The sequence below is a fragment of the Propithecus coquereli genome, unplaced genomic scaffold (genome assembly GCF_000956105.1).
Source record: "Propithecus coquereli isolate 6110/MARCELLA unplaced genomic scaffold, Pcoq_1.0 Scaffold281, whole genome shotgun sequence".
NCBI lineage: Eukaryota > Metazoa > Chordata > Mammalia > Primates > Indriidae > Propithecus > Propithecus coquereli.
In genome coordinates, this window is record NW_012148408.1 from 3,509,407 (window position 1) to 3,523,231 (window position 13,825).

At 48.9% G+C, this 13,825-nt stretch overlaps 1 protein-coding gene across 1 annotated transcript in view; it reads left to right on the top strand.

Annotated features, from left to right (window-relative positions):
• Positions 1-11,214, top strand: part of TMEM98 (transmembrane protein 98) — an 11,529-nt gene extending 315 nt beyond the window's left edge. The window contains exons 2-7 of the mRNA XM_012648323.1: positions 2,061-2,245; positions 3,373-3,504; positions 4,441-4,474; positions 6,456-6,571; positions 9,051-9,110; positions 10,361-11,214. Coding sequence (XP_012503777.1) covers positions 2,115-2,245; positions 3,373-3,504; positions 4,441-4,474; positions 6,456-6,571; positions 9,051-9,110; positions 10,361-10,568 — 681 coding nt within the window. The 5' untranslated portion in view covers positions 2,061-2,114 and the 3' untranslated portion in view covers positions 10,569-11,214. The remainder of the gene's footprint in view (positions 1-2,060; positions 2,246-3,372; positions 3,505-4,440; positions 4,475-6,455; positions 6,572-9,050; positions 9,111-10,360) is intronic.
• The last annotated feature ends 2,611 nt before the right edge of the window (positions 11,215-13,825 follow it).

A 13,825-nucleotide genomic window follows, 5' to 3' on the forward strand; every position in this document is an offset into this window, starting at 1 on the left:
CGGGCGTTCCGGGTGGCCGCGCGCGGGGAAGGAGGTAGGAGCTGGGTCTGTTTTATCGTGAGTGTAGAACCACACAGATGGGGAAGGAGCAGAGCAAGGAAGGCAGAGAGAGAGACCTACACAAGCTTAGGGAAGGAGAAACAGGGAAACTCATTCGGGAACACCCAGGGAGGAGTACACGAAGAGGAAGTCAAACACGCAGAAACACCCACACAGACAAATAGCAGAGAAAGATTGAAAACTCCGAGAAAGCTCACGCACACTCAGAGGAACACGGCAGGACGCACGGGAAGAGAGAGGAAGCCAAGCTGGTGGTCTCGGAGGCCCGGGGCAGGGGGAGGAGAGAAAGAAGGGGAGAGACTGAAGGGGAGGAGGAGAGAGGGCGAGAGGGAAACAGAGATAAGAGGAGGAGGAAAGAACCAGGGCTAAAGCGGGCAGGGAGAAGAAACACACACCCAGGGAAACCAGGCAGACCCTGAGAATTACCCGCCCCCTCCAACCCTACTCCCAGCACAATCAGAGACCCAGAGATGAAGGAGACAGATCCCGCTGGCACATCTTTGTGGCCAAGTGAGCTCCAGGTTGGGAGAGCAGCTCTGTGAGACCTCTGAGAAAGGCCTCCTGGGCACATTAAGCCAGCCAAGTCTCCACCTTGTCTGCCTGGCAAACTCCTACTCATCCTTCAAAACGCAGCTCAGGCATCACCAGCCCTGTGAAGAAAGCTTTCCTGGAAAGTGTCATGCAAACACGGTTACTCTCCTTTCTGTGTTCTTCTGCACATAGCACAGGCACATGGAGTTGAAATGGTTTGTCTGCCTATCTGCCTCTCCCACCAGCTCCTTAAGATTGGGGTCTGTGTCTTATTTATCTCCAATCTCCAGAATCCAGCCCAGTGCTTGGTGCATAGTAGATAGTCAGTAAATATTTACCGAATGACGACTGAGAGCCTTTGGACCCTCCAAGACATAGAGGATAGAATTTTGCATTTGCAAATAGAAGAAATGCAGCATCCTGGCCTCATAGAGACCCCTAAGTCAGAGCACCCTTTTTGCATGTGGAAAAATTAAAGCCCAGAGAGGGAAGGACTCAAAGAGATGTAAGCAGGAGGCCTGCAATGAAATAACATTGTATATATGTACTTTTCTGAGATGCCCCTGTTTCTCTGGCTTCTGAATTTAAAAACGGTGTGAAAGACAGACCCCTGTCCTCCAGTTCCTCTCTCCAGAGGCAACCATTGTTATCTAGTTATATTTTTTATGTGTGTGCATGTACATATATCCATACCCAAAGAAATAGTCTGTGCACACACTAGTATATGCACTAGGTGTACATGTACTCCTTTCATTCTTCTTGGTACACAGATAAAAGAATTGTATGGGGGAAAAAAGGTGTGAAGGAGCCTCTTGAGTGAAAACAGGCAATAGGCAATGAACACGTGCACAATAGCTTTAACACTGAAACTGACAGAACCCATTCCAGAGTTTTTACAATCTTCGTTCCTCCTTAGGAAAGGGAAGGATAACATCCGTCTCAGTTTAAGTGGATGGCTTTCTCTTCCTGACTACATAAACTTGGACAAATTCCTTAACCTCCCTGAACCTCAGTTTCCTCAATGGTAAAATGGGGCTACCACTAATCCTAATCCGTTAGGATTATTGTTGGGAGAGTTAACATATCAAAGGTACCCAGCACAGAGTAGATCCTCAGTAAACACAGTCCCACCTTTCCCTTTCTTTAGTGGGTCTTCTTTCAAGCACGTTTTTTATAAATGTGAAAACAACAATGCTAGTTAAAATGTTTCCTTTTGTCCCAGGTTTAAAAGGCCACTAGTCCAATGGGGGTATGTGTGCGAACTCTTTTAATAAAAGAAAAGGCAAATTTGGGGCATAGCATAAAATATCCCTTGATTTTCTTCAGGCTCTCATGTTTCTGCAGGTGACTTGGGGGAACCTAGCTCCTCCCCCACCCCCATGTGCCACTTCTAGCAGGTAAGACCCAGCTGCTCCCTTGTCTGTTGTGGCTTCTTTACCAGATCTGCTCTGATCTTCTGTTCTCTCAAGCTTTAGCCCATGCGGAGCATGTGAGCGAGACTGAGTCAGGAGCCACCTGGAAGCATGGAGACTGTGGTGATTGTGGCCATAGGCGTGCTGGCCACCATCTTTCTGGCGTCGTTTGCAGCCTTGGTGGTGGTTTGCAGGCAGCGCTACTGCCGGCCCCGAGACCTGCTGCAGCGCTATGATTCCAAGTGAGTGGGCCTGTGGAGGGGAAGATGGAGAGAGGTGGGCTCTAACAGAAGAAAAAGAGGAACAGAAGTAGTTTGGTACCTTCAGGCTGTCCTTCCCAATAAAGAGCTCCAGGCTTAAGAATGTTCCTAATGTTCCCTAGCATCCTGAGCCACCTTTCTCTGTTTTCTGAGCCAATAGGAAAGTCACTGAACATGTTCACCTATTGTGAAGGCACAGCCATCTATCCAAAACTGGCCACCTCACTTACCAGTTGGACGAGCAAAATCCCTTCTCAACCAAACCCACAAGAACAGAAATCAGATGCCCCCATGCCAGCCACACGTCTTAGCAACAAGCACTTGATTTTGTGAGATCCTAGCAGAGGACTGTCTCTCTCTGCACAGCAGATTTTTCATGATGCATTTTATGTGAAATACATTTTATAAGCAGGATTCTACTTTCAGTTTAGGGATGTTTTAATTGATCTTTAAGGGACTGTGGCAACCAACTAACCTTCAGTTTCCTTACACCTCTATCTTAATCCTATCAGTGTCTTGTCAAGTGGGAAATAACTTGTAAATGCCCATTTGTATGACCCAGGAAAGCTCTGCTATTGAAAAGAATGCTATGACATCTCATTTCCTGAAGTACCATGTTGTAAAATCAGAGGAGAGGGCAGGGAGATGGGGGTGGGCCAAGCTGGCTCCCAAGAGAGATTTTGCAGACCAGGTAGGGTGTACAGGTAGGTCTGGGTAATAGGAACCTCAACCTCTTTATAAAATGTAGGCTTGGAGGGAAAATAAGTTATAAACAGATATTATTTTGTCCTGAATGAGTACCCCTGTCTAATGCATCTTTGTAGTTATGTGGTTATACCCGCCTCTTTCTCTCAGTGGCTTATGTTATTACTCTGTTCCACTTTTCTTTTGTCTTAGTGCCCAGGCCTTCCTCCTTGGCTCACTGTCTAGCCATGTGCCCTGCCCTCACCTGCAGTCCCACCAGGCTTAGGTTTGGATCCAGGACATGTGGTCTCTGCTCTAACTGATTGGCTCCCTTCATCCTTTTAGGGGGTCCGTGGGCCTCGGTGAGGAGCGGGTCAGGAGCATTCACTATCATGAAACCATTTAACGGGGGCCTTTTCTTCCAGGCCCATCGTGGACCTCATTGGTGCCATGGAGACCCAGTCTGAGCCCTCTGAGTTAGAGCTGGATGATGTTGTCATCACCAACCCCCACATCGAGGCCATTCTGGAGAATGAAGACTGGATTGAAGATGCCTCGTAAGGCCTTAGGGACTGTTTGCTTTTCTGCAGCCCCTGGGGATGCCAAATGGGGCTTTTGGGAAATGGTGCCCTTTTCTGGCTTCCTTTGGTAGAGCACTCAGCTGGGCATCCAGGTGCACTCTTGTCACGTTCCCCTGCCCTCCTCATGGGGGGGAATCAGAATATGCATGACAGTGCTTGTCCTTGCTTTCTCTCACCCATTTTGTAGACCTGAACACTGAGACATATAGATGTATGGCATAGGTTGTTATAAAGTCACCCTGGTGTGCTTGGATTATCCTTGGGATGCCCAGGAGATTGACACTCTGGCTCCAGGGATGAAGCCTTTGTCTTCAATATCCCTCAGGGATCTCTCCATCGTACAGGAGCATCCACATTTTGAGAAGTGTATCTACGTCATTCCTTTATTCATTTAGCCATCCATTCACTGGGCACATGTTTATGGGGCATGTATGTGCAGGTGCTGGGTCAGGCATTGCAGATATTTAAATGATGGAGGAGACTGTGTTATACTAAATACAGTATCGTAGAAACTACAGGTGATCTCTGTGCCTAGGTTTGCCTGGGGCTGGGTGGTCGAGGTGGATTTCATGAAAGCTATCACAGAGTAACGTACCTTTTGATTTCGGTCTTGAAAGATGAGGAGTTCAGCAGGCTGGGCATGGGAGGAAGGACACATTGGGTTTACCAGAATCTTGGAGTTATAAAAAGCATGATTTGATGGTGCAGAGTAGAGCTAGCTGGAAGAGCAGGTTGGGTGTGGGGAGGGAGAAGGGCAGGGAAAGCAGGTGCTCCCTCGTGTGGCTCATGGGCCTGCTCCTTTTAACATGAAGGCATTACTGCCCTCAGGTGGTGTCCAGCTGTGCCCACTGGGGAGCTGGAGGGAGGGGGCCTCTCTAGATGAGCACTGACAACTTCTTCTTGTCTCCCCAGGGGTCTCATGTCGCACTGCATTGCCATCTTGAAGGTAATACACTCTGATTTCCCTATGAGGTCAAGGGGTGTCACCAAAGCACCCCTGTGCATAGGCAGCTGGAGTTGAAAGGGACCTTAGAAAGGGCACCAAACCCTCATAGGAGGCCTTTCTTTCACCCGATGTATGGAATTTCTGCTGTTTGCTTCCACTCCCACCTGGACTGGCTGTTTTACTTTAGGATCCTCAAGGCTGTCTCAAAGGCCTTATTTCATCTTGTCCTCTTGATACAATGACGTGTGGGAAAGACAGCCTAGGCAGTCACCAGCCAGGGTTTCTCCGACCATGGAGAAAGCCGTGTGTGCCTAACCACGGAACTGCCAAAGGGAAACGAGGTTTTCTGGCTTCTCCGTGTTCACCTTCCATTAACAGAGAGCCCAGGCTTGTATAGCGAGTTGCTTTCTGAACTTCTACCGGTAGTAGAAAATCTTCACTGGCCCTCTTTGGCTGTGACTGTAGTCAGCCAAATAGGACAACCAGTGTTGAAAAATCCAAACCATGAGTACTTCAACTTAAAGGCAGATTTTTTTTTCTCTGAATGCCTGAAATTTTGGAAAATTGCATCCAATTTGCATTTTGGATAATTTTTATAGTTTTAGCATTTGCTTTTCAATTCTTGCCTGATAATATTCTACCTAATAAAATGATAACAATACTGAAATATTTGGGCAATTGCCAATATCATTAGTATCTTTACTTCAGTAGCCCGGGAAACCACACATTAATCTCTTTGTCTAGTAATTATTCAAGATTTCAAAAGAGACAACTTTGTCTTCTCTTTAGTGTCATTCAGTATAGGATATTAAAAAGTCCTTTATCCCACCTCTTTGGCTGTCTCTCTTGGGGGCCAAAGAACTGCCTAGTAGAAAATTAGTGTCTCATAGGCCAGGCTTATTATTCCATTCCAAGAAGCTCTTTGGATATGTAAATATAGCTGTAGAGAGAGATCTGATTATAGATATAGGTAGATAGGTACAATGACTACAGCAATAATGCCATGTTACATTTCCTTGTTCCCAAGCAGGATGTGTCCTGGGGCTGGCTTTTGTCCTGTCCTCAGCTTTTAGAGGAGAGGACAAATGGCACCTGTGGTGGGAGAGGAATCAACCAGAAGTAGCCTTATTGTATTGGCATCAGTGGTCCATCCCTGGAACCTTGGATCAAAGGAGAGGGCTTCTAAGCCTCCTCTAAGGGTCTTAAGACCCTTCTGCTTGGTCACTTCCCCTTGAGTCCCTGTGGTAGGAGATTGAAGGAGGGGACTAGGCTCACTCCCGGGTGGGCTCTTGGACTTCTTGCTGCCTTCTATTTTCAGTGCCAGTATAAGGTAGGCACTGCAGTTTCCTTGCCAGGCATAGAGGCAAAGCCAGGTTCTGACAGGGGGATCAGGCTTCAGGGGTGGCCAGCCCTGTTAGTGGACGGTGCAAAGGGCCGTGTGTCGGAGTCTGGCCGTTTCCCTGGTTTCTCTAAGGTCCTTTCATCATCATCTTGACAAAACATGCTAATATATTACCCTAGAATAATTGTTGAAATAAGAGCCATTATTGGAGAATGTGCTTAACGGGCACAATTGCCCTTTGTCCAGCCCTGTTTCTGAGGGCACTCCACTGGAGATATTTATCCTTTTGCAAGACTAAACCATGAGATGAAGGACTAGAAAAAGAAAGCAGGTTTTTTCCCCTAAGCAAGGAGGTGAAATTGGAGCACATGATTTTTCTTAGACAGATTATTTCAGCTTAGACGTCTCTGAGCCGACCCCCTGCCCTTGATCTGAGGTTCTTCCCCCCTTCCTCTCCCAGCTGTGTTCTTGGCTTTTGCCTCTTCCCACCCCATTTCCTCTCTTCTCTGTGTACTTTGTACTTCAATTCAGCCCTTAGGTTAGGGAGACAAGGCAGGGCCATGTTTGTCTTGTGGGGGTGGCAGGAGCCCTCAGAGGCGCCAGGTCAGCTCTCCTTTCTTCTCTCCTCCCTGCTGTTAGATTTGTCACACTCTGACAGAAAAGCTTGTTGCCATGACAATGGGCTCAGGGGCCAAGATGAAGAATTCAGCCAGTGTCAGCGACATCATCGTGGTGGCCAAGCGGATCAGCCCCAGGTGAGCGGTTGGCACACACTCCACTGGGGGGACCCGGGAGGCTGGAAGCTGAGGTAGCCTCAGGGCCAGGCTCTTCTAGGAAACACAGGTGACTTTGGTTATTGGTGCGCCACACATTCACAGAACGACCAGGAGGGTTTAGGTATTGAGACTTCCCAGCAAAGGTGGTCCCCGCCTCCAGCATGCACCGTCTGATAGGTCCATTGGGAGGCTCTAGCAGATGCTCGTCCTGGCTAGCCCAGTATGCAGGTGCCGTGATGGCTGCTCCCCCCCTCCTGGTTGCACACCAGCAGGGACTGTTTTCCTTCTCTTGCCACACCTTCCTCCCAGGCTCAGCTGCAGCCAGCAAGCACATTCCCCGCAGGTGCCCACGCCCCATCTCCAGTGGCCTCCTGGCCATGTCCTTGTCAATACAGCCTGTACCTGTGCTGGAAACTAGTGTGGGGGACCCGCTCTGGCTGTCACTCACTGCCCCATCCACAGCCCAGCCAGCAGCCTCCAGGACTCTGGGTGGGAAGTGAAGCATACAGCATTCAGACCTCCCAAATTCCAGGCTGTCTGCAAAATCCCATGTGGGAGGCAACCAGCAGGATTGCAGTCAACAGCTACACCCCCTCATTTGGGCTTGATTTTGTGAAGAAAAAATAAAGCCCTTTTCTTAGAGCAAGGGGCTGTGCTAAATTTGTGCTGCCATCTGGTGGCTGGTATGCAGCTGTGCCTGAGCCCGGCGCCGTCCAAGTCCGGGACATTTTCTTCATCAGCCACCTGGCCCCTGTGCCTGGGAGGGTGTAGTGGAGGCACCACCTATGAGTTCCAGGGGTCCACACTTTCCTTGTTGCCGTGGCATCGGGTAGATCGTGAGGAGCTAGCCCTTTCCCTGCCTCAAGATCAACCAAATAAAAATGACCGGCTTCCTGGGAGTTGGCACCATGTGTCATCCTCTGAGGGAATGTACGACATAGTCTGCTTGAACTCTGTCCAGGGAGCTCAGTGAGTTGAGAAAGTGGGAGGGAGATAATCCAGGGAGGGCCTCAGCCCAGAACAGTTCCTGGCTTTCTCTGGAGTTGCCCCAGGTGGGTGTAGCTACGTGTTGGTATCAGCCCAGGCCGGCCCTGGCCTTAAGAACCCCCACCCAGGCCCTGGGCCAGCGCTAGGTGTTTCTTCTAGTCACCCATTACTTTTAGAGACTCTGCATTGTCATATCTGCTGGTCCCTTCATCCTGCTTTTTGTCACTTCTAAGAGCAACCCCAGGGGGTCAGAGATTCCTGTGATCTGGCTATCAGGCAGCATTGTTGCGGGGGGTTGGGGGTCAGGGAGAGGAAGGAGACTGGGATTTCTGAGGGTTTGTGGCGCCTGGGTGAGCAGCATCGGTGGTGGTGCTACGAGTGTGTGGCATCGCCCAGAGGGTGACCTGCCCTGGTGCCCGCTGGCCCCTCTTACACAGCACCCTGGACTACTTCTGGAACCCTCCCTGCCACGGTTCAGTCGGGGTCCTTGCTTTGTCTTTTCGCCCTCGTGTTTCCTTCTCCTTCTGGCCATTTTTTGTCCCCATTGTTTTTCCTGCTCCATTTATTCCAGGTGGTGTGTTGATGGCGTCTTAGTCTCAAGGAGTGCGGCTGCAGCCGTGGGGCACGGCGACAGTGCCACGCGTGGCCATGCCTCTGTGTTTCCTGCCGGTTCCGCAGCCCTGAATGTTTGAGGGCATCTTTTTTCAAGTGCTTTTAGAAATCAAATAATACGTCTTTATTTTCCCTTCCTGACTATCAGGTGGTCCATGGCAAAGATTTGGAGCAAAACCTCATACCACACTGATCAGAATGAATTGTAGCTCTTTTCTGAACTTGATTAAAAAAAATTAACCATGAACTGTCCATGAAATGCAGTGGAGCACTTTGAACCCAAATTAAACTTGTGGCTTTTTTTTAGTGTTCTATATAACTACCTTCATCCATGTCTTTTTTTTTTTTTTTTTCTGAACACAAAAGTAACAAATGCTTATAAAAATTAAAATACTGCAGACATAGATTATCTAGAAAGTGACATACTCATAATTCCATCCTTCCCAGTTTCAGGAGGTAACCACTAATTAAATGGTGAGTGTTCTCCTGACTTCCCCCCTTGCATTCCATAGCTTTTGCTTATTATTTTTATACAAATGGGATAGATCAAGTCTTCTATATTATTTGGCAATGTGCCTTTTTAATTTACTAGTAACCTGGAACATTGTTCTGTAGTTGTGACCTTTTTAATGACATTGGAATGGAAACAGAACCAGAAAACAAAATACTCTCTAAACCAAAGCTGAAATCTTTCTGTTAAGTCTCTGTCTGAGAATGCAGAAGCAGTTGGAGAAAGAACCACTAAAGACTGGGTCTGGAATATCAAAAGGAAAGAATTGGAATAAAGAAAGATAGAAAGGAAGGAAGAAGGAAGGAGATAAGGAAAGTAAAATATCGAAAACCTTTTGCCTCCCCTCAGGGTGGATGATGTCGTCAAATCAATGTACCCTCCGTTGGACCCCAAGCTCCTGGATGCACGGTGAGCGGGTAGAGTGCTCGTCCATCTGTTCGTGCTGGAGGTTCACCATTCTGTCAATATCAAATCTACCAGGATGGTTAACCGGGTTGCTTAGAGAGGGCTGTTGTGCTGGCTTCCTAAAGCTGCCTGGGCTTCAGTGTGAACGGTCAGACAAACCGTGAGCCCAGCCTGGCTGGGTGGTGGAGGCCAGTCCTCTTCCTGAAGCCCAGGAGAAGAAAGAGCCAGGCTTAGGTTTTGAATCTCTGTGAATAAACACCCAGCCATGCTACGTCCTAGCTGTGCCTTCCACTTCCCCGATTGCTCCCGCGGATCTCTAGACCCCAGAAGCAGACTCGCTGTAGCTGTGAGTGCTGCCCAGTGGGGCACTGGGACGGTGGAGATGGAGGTGACAAGTCAGCCGCAGCTGTGCTCACCTTCACAGGACACCCTCAGAAGCCCTTCTCTTGTGACCCTGAGTTCTTAACCTTATGAAATGGTTACGTTCCTGTGCCAGATGTAAACCCGTTTAAGAAGTACAGATTCTTTCCTCTCTCAGATTCGTATGACTGTTGCACAGGCGTGTTGTGTGATGGTTTCCAGCTGGACTGTGGGTCATAGTGCTGCAGCTTTGGTTTCTGTGCCCCTCTCCTGCCGCTGTGCAGCTCTGTCCCCAGGTTAATAATCCGTGATACATCCCCAGATGCATCATGCACACTCACCATGTAAAAGGTATTCTACAGTGAATCTTTCAATACTGAAAAAACACTCCTCCTCAATTTGGTTTTCAATTAAATCTTTTTCTGAGTTGGGTAAACCAGCCCTGGGCCATATTGATTTGTAATCAGTGAGGAACGCTCAAAGCGAGGGTATGTATATCCTGTCTTTAAATGGGCAGCAGTTGGGAATGTGCTCGTCCAGTTGACCGGATCTGGACTGTTTGACAAAGTGCTCTTCTGGGAGATGTTAATAGGTGTGCTGCAGGAAATGGCTTCCACGGTCTTAAATAGTTTGTGCGACACAGCAAATTATATTCTCCACTTGGCGCTTTATCCGGTTCATCAGAGACTCTGAGACAGGCTTCAGTTAATCTTGTTTGACCCAGCCATCCAAAAATTTATTTGAGCATGGAACCATCTGTAAATTATGTACCCACTACCATCCCAGGGAAGGGTGTCCGGTTTGGGGAACAGTAGTCTAGAGTCTATCCATTTGGGCTTTCGGGCAAAGTCGCTCATTTCTTAGGGAATCTGATCCTATTGTTTTTTTTCTAGGACGACTGCCCTGCTCTTGTCTGTCAGTCATCTGGTGCTGGTGACCAGGAATGCCTGCCATCTGACTGGGGGCCTGGATTGGATTGACCAGTCTCTGTCAGCTGCCGAGGAGCACCTGGAAGTCCTTCGAGAAGCAGCCCTGGCTTCTGAGCCAGATAAAGGCCTCCCGGGCCCCGAAGGCTTCCTGCAGGAGCAGTCGGCAATTTAGTGCCTGCAGGCTGGCAGCTAGCCGTGAAGGCCAGCCTGCTGCTGTCCTTGGTGGGCTCAGCGGAGCCTTCCACTTTTTCCTATAGAGTTAGTTGGCTCAGGAGTCCAGCTGTGTGTGCACAGTAAAGCAGGAGAGCCCTGCTGGGTGATGCCTGTGTTGCAATTGCAAATTGTGGCTGGCGAGTGGCAGTCTAACACCACAGTTAGGGACGTGCCATTCACCATCTGTGCAGCAGAGCACTGAAACCTGGTGGACTGTCAGCCTTATTTAGCTCACTTAGTGTTTTCAAGAAAATTGAGCCACCCTCTAAGAAATCAAGAGATTTTACATTAAAATAAGAATTTCTGACTTCTCTTGAACAATCAGAAGGTGCAGCAATTCTGATCTGCATTTTCGAAAGAGGACAATCAGTTGGAACTAACTAGGGATTGCCTCTTCGGGCAAGACTTGTGCTCTCTCACCTGGCCTGTTTCATTTATTTGTAGTATCTGCCAGGTCCGTGAGGCATCAGGTTCCCTCTTCCCGCTTGTAGGTTTGGGTTTGAAGCTGAGCACTATGACGTTGATTATTTTCTTTTTATCGTTATGCCTGCGATTTCCTAGCTACTACTAGGTGGATAGTAAATTTGTACTTATGTTTCCCTCAAGTGCGTGGTTATTGAGTCAAATTCATGTGCATGGTGTATGGGAGCATACCTGTCTGAGAACGGAGGATGGAGGAAGAGAGCCCAAGAGTCCCGAGGATGCCTGTGTGTGCCTTGAAGTGAGGTATTTAAAGACCCCTTGGATTTCAAGCAGAAGTGAAGGTACCACCATAAAGTAGTTTTCACTTCAGCAATGACATCTGTAAAGGTTGTTTTCCCTTTCTTCTGATTTGTTTGCTTTGCAAGTATTGAAATATAAGGGGCACTTTTATGACTCAAGACTTAGTGGGATCTCGAATCACAGTGGTATAATTCAGATATAAATCATCATTTCCATCATGAACATTTGGAAACCCTAAAGTACTTTGCTTCTTCGCAGGTTCTCAGAGCCAACCTTGCTCTTGAGAGAGGCACCTGGCTTGGGGGCTGCCCTGGTCCATATCCTGTGCTATTAAGCATGTTGGGAACTGGCTGCTCCCTTTTGATTTTCCCTGTCCTGACTCAAGTCAGCAGATCCCTCAGCCTGATTCTAGGGAACCAGGAACCCATATTCCCAAATTCAAAATTGGGGCCTTGTTTGTCCTCTGGGCACATTTTATTCTTTCCAGGAGAACAGGCTGCTTCTAACCAGTACAGTGTGTACCTGGGGAGGTGGAGTCAGGGGAGGGAAGCTAGAGCTCAACTCCCATGGACTAGAGGATGGATTCAGGGGACACCTTATTGGATTGTCTGCACCCATCAACCCTAAAAGCATGTTAAGTCCTGCTGGCAGGCTGTAAATGGGCAACGTATACAAAGTCACTTTGACTGTTCTATTTGAGGCCTCCACAATCCTCCTATTTTTATCTTTTTCCTCCCTCCCAAAGCCTGCTTTTATAACCAGACTGGAAACCAATTCATGCTAAGGTGGCAATGCCTGTCACATTTGTAAGTGTCCCCTGCATTTTAATCTGGACCAGAGCCCTAAAGCCAAAAAGAAGCAGTTCTGCATTGGCATCTCAAATACTATCCATCAGGTACGGGGGATTGCAGGTGGAGAGGTGTCCCAGCACCCCTGGAACAACACCCGACATCACTTACCTTCTCTGAGCCCCAGCAAGTCCTGCAGCCTGAGATGCTGCCCTTTCAGTTGCAAGGAGGGGTTGTCAGAGACCTCGGAAGTACCTGCCAGACTGTAGGATTTCTGATTCCACTGCTCTGTAGTTTTTCTTTCATCTCCAAGTAAGACACCTGTGGATGAAGTTGGTGTTGGGGGCTGATGGTTGAGGTGGAAGCACTGTCTTTGGAAAAGGAGGCCAGCCCACTCCTCAGGCCCTTTGAGAATTGCCTGAAGTTACCTCCTCCCCTGGGATGGGCTGGCGGGTGAGCACCGGGGATCCCAGGACTTCCTCTGTGCCAAATGTAGTTTCCCTGGGGACGGACACATGCCAAGTCCCTGGTTCACTAGTGTCTGCTATCTGCTGGCAGATCCCACCTTCCGTGGCCCCCACCTCCTATCCTGGAGTGGGAGCATCAGACTCAAACTCTAATGAAGCAGGAATTACTCAGGGATAGGAATTCAGTGTGAAGAGAACAGGCTATTTGAAGTCAGACTGAATTAGGTTTAAATTTGGGCTCAGTCCCTTACTGTGGGAGCTGGGACAAGTTACTTAACCTCTCTGCTCCTACACTTTCTCATCTGTAGAATCAAGGCTCCTGTCATTGGGTTGGTATGTCAATCAAACGAAATGGTGTGTGTGAAATGCCTAATTGTGCGCCTGGTTCAGCTTAGCCGATGTTAACCCTTTTCTCCCTGCAGCTTCCCGTGTCCGTAGACAGCTGCCCTAGATGGTTTCACCTCACTTAGCATGGCTTTGTCCATGCAGCGGCTTCTGTTCATGGGCTCTGGAACTGCGTGGCCCCAAATCTGGGATCACTGCAGTAGGGAGAGTAGCCAGCCTTGTCCCTGCCCCGCCCTGAGTGTGTTCACGTGAAGACATTCGCAGCTGTTGGCCTCTTATCAGTGTTCAGAGGGTTGATTGTGCAGGCTCACATTCCTCCAGAGGCCGGGGGAGCCTCCCCCAGCTTGTGAAATCTCTGCGAGGGACGGGTGCTCCTGGCACCCAACTTACCCTGGTATTCACGCTGGCCTGCCTCATTCCAGGAGTTCCTTCCTTCAGTCTCTGTGTCCACATAGGCCCAGTCTTTAGAGGATGGCTTACAGTTCAATGGTCCCGTGTTGCTTTATGACCTTGGAAATTTGGGGAAGGTGTCAGAAGAAGAATTTCTGTCCATTTCCTCCCTCCCTCCTCTGTCTATCTTCCTTCCCTTCCACGAAGGTGTGCTGAGAGCTTACTCTGGGGGAGGTGTGCTAGATGCTGGGGACAGGGAGAAAAGATGCACTCCCTGCCCACGAGGGACAAGAGAGACACATGTGCTGCTGAACTGTGGATGTAGCCAGTGTTGCAATGGAGGGGGCCGCAGAGCAAGAGGATGCAGGGGTGGGGTTGGGATAGGGAAGCAACCAGGAGGAGCTGCTGCCTGAGTGGAGACTTGACAGAGGGCCAGAGAGGTGCTCTGGGCAGACAGGACAACATGGGGACAGCCCAGGGCGAGCGAGCGTGGCTCATGTGGG